At 38.8% G+C, this 23353-nt stretch overlaps 1 protein-coding gene across 1 annotated transcript in view; it reads left to right on the top strand.

Annotated features, from left to right (window-relative positions):
* The window catches only part of ANKFN1 (ankyrin repeat and fibronectin type III domain containing 1), a 372217-nt gene that overhangs the window by 285021 nt on the left and 63843 nt on the right, over positions 1-23353 (top strand). The window contains exons 8-10 of the mRNA XM_014790626.2: positions 14356-14453; positions 17121-17211; positions 22627-22734. Coding sequence (XP_014646112.2) covers positions 14356-14453; positions 17121-17211; positions 22627-22734 — 297 coding nt within the window. The remainder of the gene's footprint in view (positions 1-14355; positions 14454-17120; positions 17212-22626; positions 22735-23353) is intronic.

Genomic DNA, 23353 nt, shown 5'->3' with positions numbered 1-23353 from the left:
CAAGATTTAAATATTGTCAATGACTTTCCTGCCCTGCCTTGTTATCTTAGAAGAGATAAAAGACTTTTCAAAATTTGAAAAGCTCCTTTCCTCCATCCTCCCCACAGTGGGTGACCTCTTTTGAATGTTTGCAAAATAGCAGTCTGATTCTTCCTTTTTAACTGTGAATGTGACCATCTTCTTTATTAAGTGAATTATTGCATTCATTAATTTAAGACATCTTTATTGGGCACCTACTATGTGCCAGTTGCTCCCATGGACCAAGATTAAAAAACATGGGTGAAACTGCCAGTTAAACAGATGAGCTGGAAAATACTTAACCTTATACATTTTAGGTCCAAGCTACTGATTCAAATGTGTTTTGTGAATGTTGAGAATAGAGAGATGTCACATATAAGTAGAAATGTAGATACCAAAGGCAACAAACAAAACAGAGATAACTACAGCAGTATCCCAAGAAAAAGTAATTAGGCCCTTCAAACAGCCCCAGCTTGAATATACATTGTACACTATGATGTGTAACCTTTTGTAGGGATCTGGAAAAAAAATACACATATGTTGCTTACAAATGAAGGGTTTTCTTCGACCCCGTGAAGCCCTTTTGGGATTCCCGGACCCCAAGTAAAGAACCTCTGTATGAGCATATTGAGGTTTGTGCCCTCAACATCAGCCAGTCAGTTCATCCATACAGAATCAGAAGCTGAGCCTGAGAGTGGAAGACAGGGCTCTTTGTCTCCCTGGAAAGCTCTGGAAGGCTTCTTCTTGCCTTGATGGGAAAATCTAAAGATTGGATTATTCAGGATCAATACGGGACCTTGTTGAGTAATTTACAGTAGAATGTGAAAGCAAATACAAAAGGGAAGCACCCAAACAGCACATTCCCTTGGTGAGACACAAAGAGAGGAGGGCTGTGGCTAGCTGCTCCCAAGGTGTTCTGGCTCTTCCCTCCTTCATTCCTTCCTGCCTTCCGTCCTTGCATCCTCCCGTCCTTCCGTCGTTCCTTCCTTCCCTCCTTCCCTCCTTCCTTCCTTTATCGATCTCTTTATTTATTTATTTCTATTCTTCCACAAATTCCCTTGGATCCTGGGGAACTGCTCCTGTTTTGGAGTTGGTCCTCTCCCAGGTCATCCATCCTATCTCTCACCTCAGCTTAAGTGTCTCTAGCCAGAGGAGAGAGAAACAGGTGAAGAAAGACATGAGCCTTATTCAGGACTGGGAAGGGCCAGAGTAGGCTATTGGAGGGGGAGGGGGAGGAAGACTTGGCACCAGTGAGGTTACATAACATGAACCAGGCTCAAATTATGTGCCAGCAATTTACACGAGTCTTCTGTGACTGTTTATGTTGCTGTTTATTTAAAAAAAAATCAGTACTTATCTTGGCCACCATAGCCACATGTAGCTGACATAAAAATACAGAACACCTTCATGAGACTCACAGTCCCCCAGCATCAGTACAATCCCCTGTTCTGCTCACTGGTCACTGGCCCCAGCCCTCTCTCCCTCTTGAAACCACAACAAGGAAATTACAGTATTAGAGACAACTCTGGCCCTTGGGGAAGGGGACAGAGGCGCCAACCAGGAGCCCTTGCCTTAGGTTCACTCAGTAGAAGTCAAATATTGCAAATACTTTCTGCAAGCTTTTCACAGTTGGAGCTTTCTCTAGCTTAAAAGACCTCAAGATGACTGTTAGTCCATTTGTCACTTTCTCCCCATATGGGCTTGGGAGGCAGATAAAATAGCCAGGGGTTCAAATCCAGACTCTACATTGATAAGGTGTGAGGTCTTGAGCTAGTTATTGAAAAGTTTTGAGTCTCAGTTTCCTCATCTGTAAAATGAGAAAAATATTACCTACTATATAGGATTGCTACGAGGATTAAGCGAAATATTTAAGTAAAGCACAGTGCCCTAATAAATATTAATAGATGTTTTCCTAGTATCCTCCAAAGATCACTAAGCATCAGCTTCCTATAAGCTATTATCTGTTTTTGCTTAATTCAGGATTTTCTTTTTACCTTTTATTTTTTTGTAACATTTTACACATGCCATATTTTAAACAGTAATCTATAACCTTTTAAAAAATAATAGGAGCAATTTTCTTAGGAAACCTCATCCTTTGCCAATGGTTCTTTCCCATTGTCAGAAAACACCTGGCCTAACTCTGCATCAACTAGAAATATCTTTTATTGGGGCACTTGAAGTACCCATAGCCACTGTTCTTTGAGGAATATGCTGGAATCCATGGCCCCTCCTTAAAATGTACTCTCAAACAATGGAGTGTAGATGAGGTGAAAAAGAAGCTGTACACATTATTGTTTCTTGGAGTCCAGCTGACAACCAGTGTTTTCTCACTTTGTCGCAGGAGGAAGAGGAAGTGACTGGCATTTTATTCATTCAACAGCTATTTTTAGAGATATTACTCCATATGAGGCATGATGTTGGCCAACTGTGGGGGATGCAAAAATGAGTCAGACAGTGTTTGCCCTGAAGAACTTACAGGGAAGATAAAATGCTCGTTTAACACAAATTTTTTGAATGCCTGCAATGTACAGATCCTCTTCTAGGCCCTGGAGACACAATGGGGAAAAAACAGACAAGCTCATGGAGCTCACATTTTCTTGGGTAAACAAGTAAACTAATAAATAAAGAAGACAACTTCAGATAACGATAAATACTAAAAATAAAATAAAAGAGGATAACGTATTAGAGTGAGAGGCAGGATAAGTTTGGTGGAAATAACTTGGTAAGTTAGAGAAACAGAAAGTGCAGATGAAACAAAATGGGTAGAATAGTAGGACAGGGAGTTTCAAAGTAGTAGGCAGGAACCAGATCATGACCCCTTGTAGACTAGGGGTCTGCAAACTCTTTCTATAAAGGGTCAAATAATAAATATTTTAGGCTTTGCAGGCCATATGGCCTCTATTGCAACTATTCACTTCTAACATTGAGACAATATGTAAAAGAATGAGTGGGGTTGTGTTCCAATAAAATTTTATTTATGGACACTGAAATTTGAATTTCATATACTTTCACAAGTTACAAAATATTTTGATTTTTTTTCAATGTAAAAACCATTCTTAGCTCATAGGCTATACCAAAACAAGTGATAAACTGGATTTGGCTTACAGGTCTCAGTTTGCCAACCCCTGGTGTAGACTATGTTAAGGAGTTTGGATTTTATTCCAAGTGCAATTACAAGGTTTAAATAAAGGAAAGTATTGTGATATGATTTATGCTTTGAAAGATCATCTGGCTTCAGTGGATTGGTGGGGGTATGAACAGAGGCAGAGAGACTAGTTCAACTATGAAACTGTCATAGGAGTACCAATGTGAAACAATGGTAGCTTGAATGAGGGTGATAGTAATGGAGTTAAAAAAAAAAATTAAAAGGAGACCAACTTGAAATATATTGCATAAGTACAGTTGAAAATACATGTGTATGAATCATTATAATACAAAATAGAGAGTATTAATATAAATTACTCCAAGAAATCAGAGAGTACGACCTAGAATTGAAGGAGCCTGAGCCTTTCAGTGGAATAAGTTTTTGACAAGAGGAGATGGGAGGGGCGTCAGGCTGGCAAGACAACTTGTTTCCTGAGAGTTTGCATGGTGATGGGGAAAGAACTTCGGTGTGAGACAGACTTGGCCTCTCCAAACCTCCTGTCCTCATCTGTAAAAAAGGACCATAATATTAAACTGTAAGCTTCTTGAGGCCAGGGACCATCTCACTTGCCTCTCCATATCCCCACAACCTAGCTGATCAATAATCTAACATCAATTCAATAAGTATTTATTGACCTACTATACACTATGGCATATGCTAGCTGTTAGGGAATACACACACACACACACATACACACACACACACAGTCACTGAGTCACTGTCCTTGTAGAGTTTACAGGATTAAAGAGATAATTGCACTAATAGGTAATTACTGTGCTACAAAGAAACAGTATTTGGTGCTCCGAGAGATGTAACAGGGACTTAATGTTATCTTGGGATCAGACAAGGCTTATGTGCAGAAGTGACTTTTACATTGATTGTTAAGGGAAAAGAAAGGGATGATTAATTAAAGTCATAAAGAAGGAGGAAGAACAGTATGTGCAAGAGAGGAACGAGCCTGACATGTTCGAGGATCTAAAAATTGGAGAGAGAAAGGAAACAAGTGGGCACAATGCAACTGAAGCTAGAAGATGGAGAAGACCCAGAACATCCAGAGCCTTGTAGGCCAGGATAAGAACTGAGGATTTTAACCCAGGCTTAATGAGAAGTTATAGGTGAGTTTTGGGTTCACACAGACCTGGCTTTAATTCCCAGTTCTGCCACTTGTTAAAGTGCTAGAATTATTGAATGAATGACTTAGCCTATCTTGTAAGAATATTGTGAGAAATAAATGATGAAATTATCTGTAAAAGAACACCAGTTGATTTTCATTAAGTGTTAGTTTTTCTTTCCTGGCGCACAGGGCAAATGCAAGGAGTAGGGCAAAATTGGTTCAGAAATTGGGTTAAATGCCCAGCTAAGGAATCCTTATTTTGTAGATCACAGGGAGCAAAATGGAACTATGAGGATCGTCCCCCACCTAGCAATGTCCACACATAAGTCAAACCCACTTGATCTAAGCCCCTACTCCATACTTCTACAAGAGAGAGTGGGGTGGGTGTCTAAAGATCAAAATGGCATAGGTCCTGTCCTCAAGGAGTTTAATTCATTAGATAAAGTTATAAGTAGGAAAATGGGATGTTAAAAAAGGGTGTAGTAGGAGAATGAAAGAAAAGCCAAATAGTTAAGAGTGCCGTTCTCTGAATGAAGGCTTGTCATCTGGCAGGAAAGTTGGAATGCTTTTGCTTTTGCCCCTGTGGCTGCTTATTTTAATTCCATGAGGGCCCAACAGGATTCAGAAAGCTGTGAATTGGCCACATATCTTGGACCTCTGTGTATAAATCAGACAGCTGATCCTGGGCTTCCCTTCTTTGTATCCTTTAGAAATGTAAAATAGCTTGCCAGAGCTCTCTCTCTGCAGGCAAGAGGGGCATTCCTCTGCTGGAAACAAAACAAAACAAAAACCTCAGCATCCAAGGAAGCTTCACCAGAAGAAGAGCTCTTATCCCGTGAAAGAGGTGTCAGAAGCTGCCCATCCTCAGAAGAGGAGTGGTGGCGTGGCAGTCCAAGCCTTCAGATCTCTAACGTCACTTGGTTTTGAGTCCCTGCTATTGTTCAGCTTTATCCACTGCAACCTTTAAAGAGCTTATACTTCTTTAATGAACAAAAATTATTATCTTGACAATTTCCCTTAAAAAGTGGTCTAAAACAAGTGAAAATCTATCTAGACATCTTACAATTCAATGATATAGCAGTGTTCCAAGGAAAAGGAAAAGCAAAAAGTTTGTCTGAATTAATGACCAATGTGCCTATTTTCAGTTCATAGTGTCCTAAAAGTGCCCATTCATAAAGCCCAGATAATCATGAAATAAAATATAATAATAATGTATAATAATAAAATATGATAAAGAATATAATAATAATAAGGAAGCCCAGATAATCCTGTTTAGGCGTGGAGCTCTTTCAGGCCATCAGGAGAACTGGACTGGTATGTCCTGCCATACAGACAATCAACATTTAGGTTTCTGTTGATCAGCTCCTGACTCTGCCATCCTTGTTGCAGTCAAATCCATGCATGCCCGCCCTGCAGGCTGTGTACTGCGCCAGTTTCTGGGTCAGCTCTGGCTTGGGCAGGAAGAACTGATGCAGGGAGCCTGGGCACCTGTACTGCCCAGTGCCTAGTGCCTGGCCACTGGGCAGACCTCCCAGATGGTGACTGCTTGATAACTGAACTTTTGCCCCAGATTCCCACACTATGCCACTCCTCTCCCTAAAGGGATTTATATACCTCATTCTTGTCTCCTGGTAACAGAATGTTACCTAAATTATGCCTGAGAAATCTACTCCCCTCAGACACCTTACCTTGCTGGTCAGGATACACCCACCCTTAGAGTCTGTCTGAGCAATCACCTAGCATTTATCCAGTGGTGTGATGATAAATGTTTAACAGTTGGCTCTCTGGGAAAAAAAAGTGTGTGTATATACACACACACACATACACATAAGTCTATTATAAATTTTACTGATAGAAAGGATATGTAGCACACAATTTACAAATCATAATAAAATATATAATACTCTTCATTGCAAATTCCTATAGCCTATTGACTCTCCCAAAATGTTTTTGTTTATTTTTATCAAACTCTTGAATCTGTAAGCCAACCTATAGCTGCAATTAATGGACAATGTAGTTGCCATGTAAATGTTGGCTGATATTTTCATTTACTTTAAGGAATTAAAACAAAAACAAGGCCGGCCCCGTGGCTTAGTGGTTAAGTGCACAGCGCTCCGGTACCGGCGGCCCGGGTTTGGATCCCGGGCGTGCACTGATGCACCGCTTCTCTGGCCATGCTGAGGCCGCGTCCCACATACGGCAACTAGAAGGATGTGCAACTATGACATATAACTATCTACTGGGGCTAGGGGAAAAAAAAGGAGGAGGATTGGCAATAGATGTTAGCTCAGAGCCGGTCTTCCTCAGCAAAAAGAGGAGGATTGGCACGGATGTTAGCTCAGAGCTGATCTTCCTCGCAAAAAAAATAAATAAATAAATAAAAATTAAAAAAAAAAAAAAATAACAAAGACGTATGTTGGAACTTCACTCGTTTGTCAATGACAAACAATTTTTTTGTTGAATCAAGTAATAATTTTTGAGTACTGGAAGAATATTTCCTCAATTTTTTGTGCTATTCACGATGTAATAGACAGAAACTTTTAATCTGCATTATTAACATTTTCTCTACCACTTTCTTAAGTCTAGACCAATGGTCAGCAAATTTCTCTTATAAAGGGCCAGAGAGTAAATATATTAGGCTTTGTGTGCCACATATGGTCTCTGTCACATATTCTTCTTTGTGGGTGTGTGTGCGTGCGTGTGTGTGTGTGTGTGTCTGTGTGTGTGTCTGTGTTTTATAATCCTTTAAAAATGTAAAAATCAAAACCATCCTTAGCTCCTGGGCCATACAAAACCAGACCTCTGGCTGGATGTGGCTTATGGAACCATAGTTTACCAATACCTGGTCTAGACAGTTCACAAAATAAAAAAATCAAGCCCTGATTTATAGCATTTGCTGATTTCTATGGTGTAAATATTCCCACCATGGCCAATTTCAAGCTACCAATGTGATGTCACTAAAATGACTGGGAAGAGATGTGCAGCAGTACACAATTATATACTATTTCCCCCATACAGATACAATAGATATCAATAACCTCAAGAGCATAAATAATTGTAAAATGCAGTAAAATAGCGAGTGATGAGTTTTAAGTATTGTCTTTGTCTTTAAAATAATTTATTTAACTTTAAGTTTATACAATTTAATTTTTAATGATGGCTGTGTTTAACCACCAGCTCGCAAAATTCCTGAAATTTTAACAATCAATTCTCATGAGCCATATGGGTCAACTCCAGCATCCTACTGCATTTATCCCATCTAAATGTGGACAGGGGCCAAGCTCTGACTTCCTCCATCTCCCTATTTCTGTTGCCTCTAAAAGCTACCCTATCACACCACCTAGTCTTAGATGTGACATGATAAGTGGATTTTTGCACTCTGTACTTTGATCAATCTGAGACCTTCCCAACTCTTAGTTTGATGTTCTAGGAAAACCAATAGGTGAATCTACTAAGGAAAGATATCCTACAAATGTAAAGAAAAAAGTGATTTCTATATGATCTGGGCTTGAGGATTACTTAAGCTTCCAATAACTCGACTAGTGCAGATTATTCAGACTTGCTCATCCCAAAACTGCAGAAATTACTGAAGGAAGTTTTGTTTGAAGGCACCCCTGGTTAGGTGACCAAATAAATACATGAGAGGTGAAACTCCGTCAGTCTCACTGGAGATACTGGGCTGGCAATAGCTGGGCCTCTGGAAAACTAGTATTCATCCAACAAACATTTTATGCTAGGTTTGGAAAAAAGAAAGAACTATTAGTAGTAGTAAGAATCATAAAAATGATAATACCTTTCATTTCAAAAGCCAAAGGAATCAAGAGAAAGAACAAATTTAGATAGGAGCCATAATAAGGTGAACTATTAGGACAGAAATAAAGAAGCAAATGCATCAGTGGAGCTTTTTTAGTGGTTACTTGTAGTGCTTATGTACTTTCAAAAAGCCAAACATTTAGACATTCCCACTTCCTGTCAGTATATGTGCGTAGCCCTATCAGATAGCAGGCAAACTAAGACAGTACACAATGTATACAGGTAGGCACATATCATTTTATGGATGGCACAATGTACAAATGAATATAGCCTTCCAATTCCAGCTTTGCTTTTAATCTTCTAAAAGTAGTGGGTGCAGGAAGGCTTTACTAGTGTCCAAAAAAAAAATTCCTTTGCCCTTAATTTAAATCATTGTTTTTCTAGGGAAATTTAATTTGGGAAAAAAATGTTTTTCTAATTAACTGGAAGGCTGTGTGCTATGCAAACAATAAAGATTCTTGTTTGAAAGTAATGCATGCCCCTGCTCCTAGGACTACCAAGGGAATTTAAAATAAAAAATGCAAGCAGCCCTGACCTCGTATTTTGCCAGAGCTAAACAGAATTCCCAGATCCAGAGTTTTCAAGTCAGTTCCCAATTTAAAACCCACAAATGTTGAGCGGGTTCATGCTTCAGCAAGACACATCTTCTCATCCCTAGAAACAACTGTATTTGATCTCTCTGGGTTTCTCGGCACATCCCTCTCTCCCTCTTTCTTCCTCTTGCACTATGGTTGGCCTGAAAGGTTAGACACTGCACAATTAGATGGATCAGAGGAAGATTTCATAATGCTCTGGTGCTGGGCTAGTGAGTCAAGCCAAATTCCATTCATTAGCTAAGGCGCCGGGGTGAGTGTGGCCAGTAAGAATGCTGTTTTGGTTCCATAGAAGTGCTGATAGGGAATAGGAAATAAATTTTTATTTTTTTCGTTCCTGAGAGGCAGTATGGACAAGTGAAGATTCTGGGATGCCGGGAATCTGGAGGCCAGGAGTTAATCTCCATCTCAACCACTTAATGGGCAGCTCAAGCAACTTCCGTTCTCTTTTGACTGTATACATTTTTTCTATTCTGTTTTCTTATTTTTTACGTACCAGCATCAGATTTCAGTCTACCTTAGACTTTAAGCATTCCGAAGTCAAGAATCAAGCATTGGGGCCTGCCCTGTGGCGTAGCGGTTAAGTGTGCGTGCTCCACTGCTGGCAGCCCAGGTTTGGATCCCAGGCACGCGCTGATGCACCGCTTGTCAGGCCATGCTGTGGCGGTGTCCCATATAAAGTGGAGGAAGATGGCCACGGATGCTAGCCCAGGGCCAGTCTCAGCAAAAAAAGAGGAGGATTGGCAGATGTTAGCACAGGGCTGATCTTCGTGAAAAAAAAAAAAAGAAGAATCAAGCATTCATTTCACCCAACAATTACTGAGCCACCTATACTGTGCTAGGTCCTATGATAGGTGCTCTGGAAACTGGTATTAATCTGACATGGTCCTAGCCCTCAAAGAGTTTATAAACTACAGAAGAGACAGATGTCTTAAAAAATAAAGCAAAACAATAAAGCAAGTGCAATGTAAGAGACATATTAAAATTACTATGGGAAAATTGGCAAAGGAGCTTCCCTTGGAAAGCCAGGCAAAGCTACGGAAAAGAAAAGAACTTGAGTCAGTCTTGTTTGAATGAAAAGGAAGAAGATTTGGGGACAGAGGAGAGCATACCAGAAGAGAAAACAGCAAAAGATCTGAGGTCAAATGACTGGTGAGGCTAAAGTGGAGGGTTTGGGTGGAGCCTGGGCAAGAGGAAAGAAAATAACTTCTAAGTATACTCCTAATTTATGAACAGGATAAAACAATTCTGGGCTTTGAGGCATTTGAGACTTTAGGGAGAACCTGGACAACAGCAGGTGTGGGGTTTTTTTAAATCAATTGAATACAAATTAATTGGACATTGCCACAATAGTATCTCTTTATGCCTTTACTTTTGCATAGTCTTCATCTCTCAAAAAGCTGGCCTGAAATTTAAGAGTATTATCAGCTAAAGCAGGATGTGTTAATCACACAGTCCACACCACAAGGCTTGAAATTTACCTGAGCTTTAGACTAAGTTCTCTGCTTGTGCATCCTAACACTTTTGGTCGTGAATTTTCCACTCTTGTCGCTGATTCTGTGACATTTCTCCTCATATTATAGACTTCAGGTGACAAGGTCAGACCTTCAGGAGCTCTTTTTCTTCTTATGCTTTTGGCCTTTGGTTTTTATAGCTGCCATCAGGAAAATGGTGGTGTTCAGCTAGAACTCTCCTGCCCAAATGACTCTATATTTCCAAAGCTTAGATAAAAATGAAATATTTGTTAAAATAACAAAACGTCACATTTAAAATATTCATAGTTATTAGATATAAATACAGTGAATCACAGTCTAAGCCAGAGCCAAATTTTAAGAAATACTAACACCTAGGTTCTGTCTGGTGTCTTTCTTGCTAATGTTCAACTGCTATGAGCCACTGCATGATTAAACCCTGCTTCTATTTCCCAGACCTAAGTAGAAACAGTTGCCCTGATCTTTATCTTAAAATTATAAGTCTTATATAGTTTTAAACTTCATATACATGGCTCTAGCCCTTCAGGGATTCAGAGCAGGCTTATAAGTGATTTTCTCATGGCTTTAATATTAAGTTTTTAAACTGCCTACACATAACTTTCCAGAGAGACCATGCTAAGTTGCCTTCTTAGAAGTCCCAGTTGGATCTCAAAGTGATTCATGCTCACTCACTTTCCCTCCCTCATTCTTTAAACAACCAGAAGCTCCTTCATGTCAAGAGTCCACCAAGCGAAGGAAGTACATAGAGGGAAAAGACTATTGGTTGCCCCAGAATAGATTCCACATTCCAACATGGAGAATTTTTTTCCTTCCATGTGAATCTTCTCTTTCTCTAGCCCTTCCCCTTTGAAATCCAGATATGTTGTAAGATTTAATTAGACTAAAATGCTTAAAACTTTCTATTAACTCCCAAAGCAGAACCACATCTCCTTACAAACCTGCTTCTATTTGTTTTTCGTTTCTCTTTTCAAGAAGCCAGGCCTTCTTTTCCACCAGAAACATGCTTTGTAAAACATATTTCAATGGAACATAAACAGTTTTCATTCAAAAATAAATTGTTGTTTCTTCAGAAATTTTAAAGATTGTATCTTTGAGCAATTTTTCATTAATCACTTGAAAATAATCGGGTATTGTTCCCACTAATCCCTAGCTCTTCTTTTGGGATGTCATGCTGAATCCTTAGCATGGAACCAGAAGTTCTTGATTCTCAGCCTTGAGCTTGGAGCTCCACTACATCAGACAATCATGTATGTTTCAGTGACAACCAAGAATATTTTGTTCTCAGAATTTTCCTATATTCTTTGCTCTTTCTAGATGTCCTTGCACATTTGCTGCTGATTTTCATTTTGTTTTGTTTGCAATAACTCCTTCAATGATTCTTTTTTTTTCTTTAGCTAGAATTATGTGCAATGTTATTCTCTGATTACAAACTCTCTCCAATTTGACTTTCAGAGACTTGGCATCTTTAAGAGCTAATAGCTCATAAGCAGAATAAAACATTTTAGAAAAAAAATTATACATACATATATATATATAACATATATATTAAAATATATGTATTTATAAGAAGGTATAGGCCTGATTTGAGAGTTAACATATAACCTTAATCATTTGACTCTAATTAGATTTTACAATATGCCTGAGAGCTTCAAAGGGCGAGAGACTGGAAAAGTAGAACATTCACACGGAAGAAAAATATCTCCATGTTGGAAAAACCAGTCTATTCTGGATATACACGTGTGTGTGTATGCATACAATCAAAACAATACAAAAAATACAATGTATTTTACTTGTAAAATATTTAGTAAGCACCTTCTAAGCACCAAACACACACATCTATATACCATACAGGAAAAAAATGAATGACGCTTTTCCTATTGTCAAGTTCCTCACAATCTAACAAAAGAAAGAGACATATACAATAAAGCATAATATGTGTGCAATAAATCTTGTTTTTATATGAATAAAGGACTTTGGGAACACAGAAACAGGTGTATTTATTTAATTATTCCTGAGGAATTTAGAGTTGGCTTTGCTAAGTCTTAAAGGATTAGTAGGGTTTCACCAAGCAAAGGTTGGAAGATGAGCAAAAGACACAGAGGCATAAAAGTACACAGAATAATCAGGTACAGGAACTTATAAAATAAGGACTTTGCTTTGGGAAATGATAGGAGATGAGGATAGCAAAGTAAGGTTAAACCAGATTATGAAGGTCCTTGAACACCTTGTTAAGATTTTATCTTATTTTGAGAGCGACTGGACGCTATGAAAAGATTTTAAATGGAGGAATGAAATAATTAAATCTGCATTTTTTAAACTATAATTCAGGCTATAGTAAGAGGATTGTATATAAAGATGAAGAGAGGAACAGAAAAATCAATTAGGAGAGTTGATCAGTTGATCAATCAGGTCTACAAAAAAATCTATTGCAGAGGTGTTGCTCATGATTATAAAGGCCTGCTCTAGAGTAATTTCAGTGTGAGGAGGAGAGGGAAATTTATGGGAGGCATTTAAAAAGTAGAACCTACAGGGTTTAGTAATCAACTGATTGTGAGGAATCGGGGAAAAAGAGGAGGCAAGGATCCTCTGACGTTTGGGGTTGGGTGATTGGATATGTGGTAGTGCCATGAGCTAAAATTGAGAAAACAAGAAGAGAAACATATTTTGGCAAGGACAAGTACTTAGGGAACACTCAAGTGGAGTGGGAGACACTCAGGTAGAGATTTACAGGAGGAAGTTAGAGCTTCAGAGAGAGGCTGGACCCAGAATTACAGTTTCAAGAGTCATAGTTGGAGCCATAAAAGTGAATAAGGTCACTACTCAGGGCAAGCATGTGTGGAGTGAAAAAAGAGCCAAACCCCCAAGGAATATCACATCAAAGGGAGAAGGAAAGGAGGAACCAGGGAGAGCCTGGAAAAAGGAGGTCAAGACGTAGGAGAAGCAGAAGAGAGGGTGCAACTAAAATGAAGGGGAAAGAAGTTTGCAAAAAGCAGGGCAGGCTAAAGTGGCAGGATTTCCTGGGAAGAGGCTGTTGCAGATGATAAGAGCACTAGGAATTTTAGGAGAACAATTTTAAGAGAGTGAGGAGAGCGAGCTAGATTCCCAGGAGCATAAAGAGGATGCAGGGGTAGCAACTCTAAAGCAGAGGGATTGTAGGACTCGAGGGGAGCAGCAGGATTTAGGGATGGTTTGCCTTCAATTTTGAAGTATTTAAGTGTCATAGAGAATATAATTTAAATGTTAAGGCCTATCGCTTGTCATCATGAGGTTTACAAATGTGCAGGCCTTGTCTTCCATGTGAGTTAAACTCCTCCCTCATTTAGGATTGCCTTAAGTCCTGCCATGTGTAAACTGTTACTTAAGACACTTTTATTGATGATGCACAATTTATCTTTCCTGACCAACCTTTCTTCAACCAATGGAAAATGTTATGAAAGAACATAGTCTCACAACAAAATGGGGTATTAGAACTTAGATGATTTAACTGTGAATGAACACCCACCTTGGGGATGTTGGGTGTAGAGAGAGCATTGAAGAGGTCAGCCACAAATCCCAAATCCTTGGGCTGAAGAGAAGACAATGAAAAAGCCTGGGAGACGATATCAGGGAGGAGAAGGAGAGCTGGGGAGGAGTGCACAAGACACTAAAAGAAGAGAATGCTGCCAGAAGGAGGAGGTGTCGAATGCTGTGTAAAGAAATGAAAGGAGGCTTCTTTATTTGGACTACAAGTGTCACTGGGACCTTGAAATAGCACTTTCAGTAGAATGGTGAAGCAGAAACTAGACTTGGGGACTGAACAGAAGGTAATGTCCTAATGAACCATTCACTTCTCACATGCAATAAATAATCTTCTATATACAATGAATTTTTCTACGTAACATGCCTGAGTGTGTGTGTGTCTATATACATATATACATGCATACACATATGTATATTTAAGGTATATTAATCACTGTGGAATGATTACTTCTTTTCCACTTTTGTTTTAAAAAAAATAATTGTGAACTTGGAAACTGACTCATCATCCCAAGGAGAATTGCTAGATGTGCCAATATAGGGAAAAGAGAGTAAACTTACTGATTTTGAGAGAGATTACATGGTAGAGTTCCTATGATGCTTCTTGATATATGACTGAATTTTATTCTCTCTCTGTCTCCTCTCACCCCTCTCTCCTTCCAGTGGAATGGAGCATGTTTAAAGACTTTTGTCCTTTGGCTGGAGAAATCATCATGGAAAACCTGCAGACCCTGAGATGCACAATCACAGGACTTAAAAAGGTAAATGCTAAATCTTCCCGTTAGACTTCCCAATCCCCTGCCCCTGATGTTTGTGCAGGGATTTTGGTAGCAAATGCCTACTCTGCAAGCAACAGCCAACGCCCAGTCCTCTGGCAACAACTGCCACTTGTTAAGTGTGATATGTCTGGTATCCATAATCTGAACCCTACAAAGGAATAAGCAGACAGCATGAACCACTTTGTAAGCTGCCATGTTCTATGGAGATCAGAAAAAGACTGGCCTCATGCAAGCCTTGAAAGCTGCTGCTTTCTAGATCACAGTCTAATCTTTGGGGGGGATCAAAGGCTCTGAGAGATCCAATTTTGACTCCCTGTCTGATGGTAAAAATAACAGCCTCATCTAACCCTCACCCCCACAGCCTCGGTTGAGATCAGTCATCAATTGGAGTCACACAATTTCCTGAGAGAAATCCTTTACCCTTGATTAAAAAAAGAAATCTGTCTAAATCTGCTTTCACAAAAAAGAAACGATATATGGTGGCGCTACATTTCTCAGTAACCTGAACCAATTTAAACTGTGAATGAAAAACTGGAACAAACTGTGCTTATTTGTTTAACCAATCTAAACTTAAACATTAATTATTTATAGAACTATAAACCATATGAGCATATGAATTGCAAAAAATAAAAACACTTAGCAAATCAGTTCAGACTGGAACAAATACTATATTTCCTCAAACAATTAAAATGCAACAAAACTTGATCATCAAAATCTTTTTTTAATCAAAAATTTTTTAAAGTAAATTTAAATCAAATCTGTATTTTTTTGGTCCAATTCAAATAATTAATATCTTAGGACCTTTATATGCAAAACGTAGAGAGAGAATTTGGTTGTTGCTGTTGTTTTTCTAAAAGGTTAGTCAACTAAAACAATTATCTACAAAGTATAATCCCGAAATCCAGCATTAAAAAGCTGCATTAGGTTGCATCTCTTTAAGTTTGAACCAGCTTATTCTAATAGATTTCTTGGTGTTTGGGTTACCACCACAGAATTTTGACTTGTAGTCTTCATCACATGTCTAGACCAGGGGCCAAAACTGTGTATCACCAGAACAAACAAATCCCTGAGTGGGGGGTCCCCAGAGATGATCTTGGCAGAAGACTCATTTCCAACCCTATAGCTCACATGATGGAAGAGGGCCAGAAGAGAACCCTAGGGAATTTCCATTGCTTAAAAGAAAAAGTGATATGGTGATAAAAATGGAAAACTCTCCACAGAGAGTTTCTCTAATATTTGAACTAATTTTTATAGAGATTAAGTTTTTCCACTTGGTCGTCCAATGAGAGCAATGCAGACACTATCCTAATCACATAAAAGCCTAGAAGTAGATTTACACTTCTACAGAATCTCCATAACCTTGAGGTACGCAGAAACCCATTTTTCATGTTAAAAAATTTAACTTTATCATATGGTAAGGCCAATATTATTAAATCCCTAGTAAAGGCTCTACAAAGATTGCTATTTTTTTTAACTTCAAACACCATTTTACAATTTTACAAGCAATGTTTTATCAAATGCTGGCTTCTAAAATGCCCCTTTGGGTTCATTGGGGAAAAAGAAAAACGCCTCAAAGCAAAAATATAAACCATACAAAACATTTTAAAAGATTACAAGCAAACAAAAACAATTTCTTAATTCTCTATGTCATAAGACATTAAAGAATATAAGCCATTGTTTTAATAATGGTTTTAAAATAGGAAGTCAAATACCATATGATCTCACTCATAAGTATAAGATAAAAACAACAACAAACAACCACACAGAGACAGAGATTGGATTAGTGGTTACCAGAGGGGAAGGGGGGAAGGAGGAGGGTGAAAGGGATGTTTAGGCACATGTGTGTGGTGATGGGCTGTAATTAGTCTTTGGGTGGTGAAAATGATGTAAGCTACACCGAAATCAAAATATAAATGATGTACACCTGAAATTTATATAATGTAATAAAGCAGTTACTACAATGAAAAAAAGAAGAAAAACTAAATAAATAAATAAAAATTTAACTAACATCAAAGAATAAATTTTAAAAATGTCTGAATAGCTGAGTAAAGGATATTTATTGCAGCACTATTTATTGTGGCATAAAGTGGGGAAACAATCCAAACGTCCACCAATGAGAGATTGGTTAAATAAATGTCCACCAATGAGGTTCTGGTTGCCCACAGTGAAATACTATGCAGCCATTAAAAGAATGAAGCAGATCTTTAATTACTAATCTGAAAAGACGTTCATTATAACTTATTAATTTTATAAACAAGTCGATCAGCTAAAAAAGGTGATGGTGATTGCTTCTGGAGAGGGGAAAATAAGGAGAAAGAGGTGAGAGTGAGAAATTACTGTTTTTGGTAAACCTTACAGAACTGCGACTTTTAAAAATTCGTATATAATTGTTTTGGGGTGTCAGGAAAAGTATGATATTCCAATTTTGAAAAAAAGAAGGCACAAAAAAACTAAGAGGGCACCCCAAATATGTTTATTATCATATATAAACATAATAGTCAAGAAAAGCTAGAAAGCTAAAGTATAGGTAGTGGGATAGTTCATTCCCAAGGATGAACAAGTTCATCAGACACAGGAATCTGCCTCTAGGGTAAAAGTGATTAAATAAAATTCCCGATGCATCATTCTCTCTATTTCGATACTTTGCAGGGCCAACAGTATTTTGTTCAAGTCTCGGCTTATAACATGAAAGGATGGGGACCTGCTCAGACCACGACGCCAGCATGTGCCTCTCCTTCTAGTAGGTGGTGGCTGGGAACTCAAGCCTGGCAACAGGCTCCAACTCCAACTCCATCTTCGGGATGCCATTGCCATTCCCTCTCCCCACTGCTTAGGACTAACAAGACCTCCTCAGGGTAGCATCTGGGCCACATAATGATTCCTCTGCAGAAATGTTCCCCTGGGAGGCAACTCAGTGGAATGAAAGGAGAGGGAATTTGGAACCAGCAAGACTGAATTTGATACCCATTATACTTTTTATTAGCTGTGTGGCCTTCAAAAGTTACTTAAACTCTCTGGGTCTCAATTGAACATCTATAGAATGGGTCCAATCATACCCTTTCACAGAGCTTTCGTGGGGATGTAGCGAAGTGACACAATGGGACTGGCTGGCCCAGAGTATATACAGTCCATTTTAGCTCTCATCTCCCCTTCCTCACCAGAAATCTAGCAAACCTTACTTACATTGTCAGAAGAAAAGCTTTCTTACTAACAGGCACTGTGCTATACTCTGCCATGAATATAATCTATACTATTTGTAGTGGTGGGTGAAAAAAACCAGAAAAATCATCTTCTAATTATTTGAAGATTTAATAATTCATGCCTGGTATATTTGGTAACTCTCTATTAACCAGAAAATTTAATTAACCAGAAGAAACCTCTCCAGACATACCATATGATAGATTTTTCTGCATAATGAGCCTATTGCTCTGAATTGTATTCTAATTTTTTTAAATCTTCACTAATGTGATAGCTAAAAATGGTATCATATGCTTCTTATGAGAGTTCAAACTGCTGCATCCTTTGTGGAACACAATTTACCGGATTAAATCAACCACCATAAGAACATTCATTTCTTTTCACCCCATACTTACACATCTAGGAATCTAACCTAAGGAAACAGATGCAAACAAACTATTATGTACAAATACGTGCACTGCAGCAATATATTGATATAGTGAAATATCATGTGTGGTGGGGAAGACAAATATCCAATATTAACTTAATGGTTAAATAAAGTATATATGCATATCCATACTATAGAACAAAATGCAACCACTAAAAATGGTGTTTTAAAAACCCATTCATTGCGTAGAAGAAATTCTTACAGTATAAGTTTTATGTAAAAAAAAAAACACAATTTTTTTAACATAACATTAAACTGTGAATTTGACTATAATTTAGTAGATGTGCCTGCATATAACTATCAAAATTTAACAGTGAATATTTGTGTTATGAGATTATGGTGAATATTTAGATTATGAGATTTAGTTTCCTTTTTTCTATATTTATATATTTTTCAAGTATTATGACAACCCCTTACCCAGGACTAATCACGAATCAGGTGATATCTTATGGGTTTTCACATTCAGTGTCTCACTTTATCCTCATAACAGTCGTTCATCACTGTTCCTGTCTTGTGGATAAGCAACATTATCATAATCATCTGTATCACTGTCAACATCAGAGCTAACATTTATAAGACTCCCTATATGCTGCACATTAATCTAGAACTTTATATGGATTAACTCCATAACAGACCTATTGAGGTGATTTTTATTATTGGACCCATGTTCCTGATGAGGGAACTATTAACACCGAGGCACATACATACATAGACCCCAATATCACAAAATTAGCAAGCAATGAAGTCAGGTCCAGACCCTATGGCCCTTGTTCCTAACCACTATGCTGTCCTCCTCCTCTATTAATAAGGAAATTGGGATTCAGAGAGCATGTTGCCTTGCCCAAGGTTGCAACTCTGGTACATGGCTGAGCCAGGATTCAAGCCTGAACTGGTCAAGACCCTGCTGTGGTAATTAGTGCCCTGCTATCAGGCAGACGTGCAGACTAAAAGCCAAGCAACCATTCTTGACAACCACCTCTGGTGGATACAGATAGCTAAACCAGGTCATACAGAGCCTTGGACCAATACCAGAGATCTCTAAGGCTCCTGAGTCCCCTAGAATTTGATAATTTAATGATTCCAGTCTTATTTGGACATCTTTCTTATTAAAGACTTATCAGAAACACAAACTGGGAATATTCCAAGATTAAGGTACTAAGGGAACCAGTCTCATTCCAGGAGAGAAAAAAAAGAGTATGTATTATTGGAGATGGAGGGACAGAAGGGACAGAAAAGCAAAAAAATGCTAGTTGCAGTTGATCTGAAGGTGGGACACGGGGAAACCCACTACAAATGCATACCCCATGCAAATTCTGATCTGTATATGAATGCATTTACTTATAAACATCAGATGTTCTGGTTCTATAAACTTCAAATTCTATTCAGACACTCTCCCTCCCAGCCCATTTGAAGAGCTCTCTCCAGAATGACAAGAACAGTTGTCCTGGACTGGGAAGAGTCACTTATTACTTGGTAATTAACATAGCAAATGGCAACGCTTTCTAAAACATCACATTTGATTAGTAGAGGTATCTGGCAAAGAACTGAAATCCAAACACGTCATTATAGTTGCTGCAGACATGCCATATCACTTGGAAAGAACAATATAAAAACACTCTGGTTCTATTTATAAATAGAGTATGACATTGTGATGTAACATATATCAGTATTCAAATATTTACTAGAGGACAATGTATTCTAACATGACAGAGTAATTGGAAATTTGGTAATATGTTCCAGTAAGCTATAAAACTTTTTTTTTATATTTTTACAAAAGGTCTTAATGTGTTTTTACAGACTTATGTTATATGGTATGGTACATAATAAGAGAAACGGACCCAGACAGGCTTGTCTGAGTTACGATCAGGAAAGCCCTGATATCGCCAGTGAATGTAAGCTCTGCATTGTGTTGCAATTGAAGTGTCTCATTACCAGAACAGTGAACTGTATTATGTGGCACAATCCGCTCTTTTCCTACCACACTAAGTTTATTCCTGTCAGGTTCCTGATTTCTTAATATATTTTCAATTTTCTCCCTCATCCCTAAAGTCTCCTATTTTATGTAGTCGTCAGAACCTTCCAAACATCTATGAGAAAAACTCATTCTTTCCAAAAACTTTGGCATCATGTCCAGTGCTCACTTGGGCTGCAACTTAGCATTAGCAATTTTCTAATGTATCATAAAGTCATCAGCTCAAGCTCACCACTGATGCAACAGGGTTCAGCTGAAAGAGCCAGGTCTATTTCATCTCCCCTTGCATTGATGGCAGTATTAACACTCACTAGAATGTATTAGCATGTTCAGGGCCACATAATAATTCAGCCACCCAGAAGTTTTACTCAACCAAACAACGTTGCTCATCTTATCATGGGGCACTTCAGATGCATTCATCCAAATAAAGCAACAAACTCATAATGGCCTTTGGGAATCCATGAAAGCAACATTTATTCTCACTGTGCCCAGATACCAGGGACACTACAGATAGTTCAAAGGCCATGTGGAGTTTGTTTCCTCAAACATTTCCAAATTTCCCAGTAAAAGACCTTTGTTAGCTCATTGTGCCTGAACACTATCATGCTTCTTCCACAATGCCTCACCAACATTTAATGAGTGTCTCCTATGTGCCCAGAATGGTGCTTTACTTACATTATTTCTTTGAAACCTCAAATAACCTAAAAAGAGATTCAAAAATTCACTTTAGAGAAGAAACCTGAGGCAAAGAGAAATTAAGTCACAGTTCCTGCCCACAACGAATAGAGTCTACAGAAGGTACCTATGCCAATTCCCTGTCTCCAGATTTGACCACAACTAAGCCACACCACACAGACTCCAACCAATCTCTGACCCTCCTTCCCAAAAGAAAAAAAACAAAAACATGTCCGTGGTATACGAAAATAAGCACTATATGGAGGGTCATGAGACTACATTATAGTCCTGGCTATGCCACCAACAAGCTGAGTAATATAGAACTGGAATGGTTATCTCTGAGCCTCAGTCGTCTGAGAGGTAAAATGGAGAAGGGTACATGTCGGAGCTTGGGAAGGAGGAAAGATCAGAAAATCTCTGAGGCCTTCTTCTTCATAGGGAATCATCTGATAGGGTACGAAATGATGTTTCCATACTCACTGCTCAGGGAGTTAACCTTCCGTCAATGAATTCCCTTCTTTTTTGAGTTATTTACATAATGCCTGCCATGTTACATTGTGCTGCACATCTAACATGCCTCTCATTTAATCCTCACAAAAATCTTGCGAGGTAGATTCTATGCTCCTTTTTCATATTGCAGAGGAGAGGACTTGTCAGTGTAAATAACTTGCCTTATAGACACTGAGCTAGGAATCAGAAGAGCCAGGATTCACACCCATGTTTATCTGACTCCAGAACCTGTGTTCTTTCTAACTGTGATGTACCACTCGGCCTTGGATGGACCAATGTGGAATGCTTTTACCTAACTTTAACTGTCAGGGCATCTGCTTAAGTTTCCAAACAAGAGAGACTCCATACTATAAAATAAATCTAGAGGGAGGGAATTTGAAACTCATTCAACTAGAATTTAAGCCTCAGATACACTCATGAACTAACTGACTTTTCTAGGAAAGAATGAGTAGCATTTTTAGAGAAAGCATTTCAACCAAGAAGTGCTGTAAGTTGTTGCTTTTGAAAGGTTCAGAGAGAAAAACTGGAGGAAAGAAAATAGAGGGAAGAAGGGACGGACTATGAAAAGACTGACCTGCTGAAAAAAAAATCCAGAATTGGAGACAGCGGAATTACAATCTTGACATTAGTCCCATACGGGTTATTACTCTTGATATCATTATAGCCAAATGGAATGAAAATAGAAGGGGGAGAAAAATCTCAGTGGGTATTGCAATTTAAATTTGCCATGTAAGCTAATACTGTATATTTAGAGACTGAGCAGACAGGGTGGTTGGTGGCTCAGAGTGTGTGCAAGGGCTGCTGTGCCAGCTAACCAAAGCAGACATTCATTAGAGCAAAATGTAGATTTCCATTTCTTGGCATCTGACATGGGCTCTTTCCTTGGAAAGAAATGTCAATTTGGCCAAAAGTGTGAAACCTACAATAAAAGCATTGGGACTGTGGATTTCATCTAGTCTGCACATTCCCACCCCTTTCTTTCCTACTGTGGAAATCCAGCTGAGAATTGGGGTGCTGAGTGGCGAGGTGGCAGGGGAACTGATTAGGACACAGGATGCTGAAAAGGAGGGTAAGGAGCCGGGGGAGGGGAAACTGGACTCCCAAATTCTCTATTTTCTTTTGGCTTTCAATTACCATTTTCTCTTCCCTAAAACTGCCCAACACAAGAAACCAACCACAATTACTGTTTTGCACAGGGCCTTAAACAATGGCAGCTTCCAAATGCTTGGCATTGCCTGCTAGCAGTGCAAGTGCTGGGTGCTTATCCACAGAGTCTGTGGGTAGTACAAGCAAAACTCAGCTCCCGAGGCAGGGCAGGGAAGAGGCCTCCCCTGCTTTAAAATTTCACTCTGTTTGTTTCTTTTGTTCAATAGACTGGAAAGACTATGACGACAGAGAGCCCAGACACAAGGGACAGAGTGGAGTTTTGGAAGGTCTGCTGCAGCAGGTCCGAGCCCTTCATCAGCATTATAGTTGCCGGGGTAAGGATAAAAATCAGCACTGGGCCATCGACTGAGGTCTCCGTGGCGCCGGTAATTTTAGCAGTTTCCTAACTGGGTCATACCTTCTCATTCATCAGGGAGAGAGAGATATTAATATTTGTACATCTGGAATCACTTTACAGCACTATCTTGCTTTAACCCTTCAGAAGAGATTTCCCTCTCCTTCCTTTCTTTCCTCTCTTTCTCTCTCACCCTTTCTCCATATGAACAGTTTGAAAACAAGCACAAGAAAAACAGCAGCTGCCATTAGTTCCCTTCCCTTTTAATTGTCCCTTCACAAAACTCCCCAGTGTGCTGGGTCTTTGAGATATTCCCCCTCAAACTTTTCACCTTCAAGGAAAATTCCATGAGCATCCCTGAGAAAGCTCAAGCAATTATAACAGCAACAATAATATTAAACCTTTGTGTACATTTACAATAAAGTTTACATGCAATTTCACATCCAGTATCTCTTTTTCATCCTCATTTTGGCAATTATCACTGAGGCTAGGTGACTTGACCAAGGTCACAACACCAGGAAAAGTCAGAATCAAGATACTAACCTAGGTTTTCTGTCTCCAAGTCCAGTCTTCCTGCCACACTGCATTTTTGTCTCCCA

This window comes from Ceratotherium simum, chromosome 16 (assembly GCF_057802395.1).
Source record: "Ceratotherium simum simum isolate JZ-2026a chromosome 16, ASM5780239v1, whole genome shotgun sequence".
Taxonomy (NCBI): domain Eukaryota; kingdom Metazoa; phylum Chordata; class Mammalia; order Perissodactyla; family Rhinocerotidae; genus Ceratotherium; species Ceratotherium simum.
The sequence above is the reverse complement of the archived record's forward strand: the minus strand, read 5'-3'. Positions and strand labels throughout refer to the sequence as shown.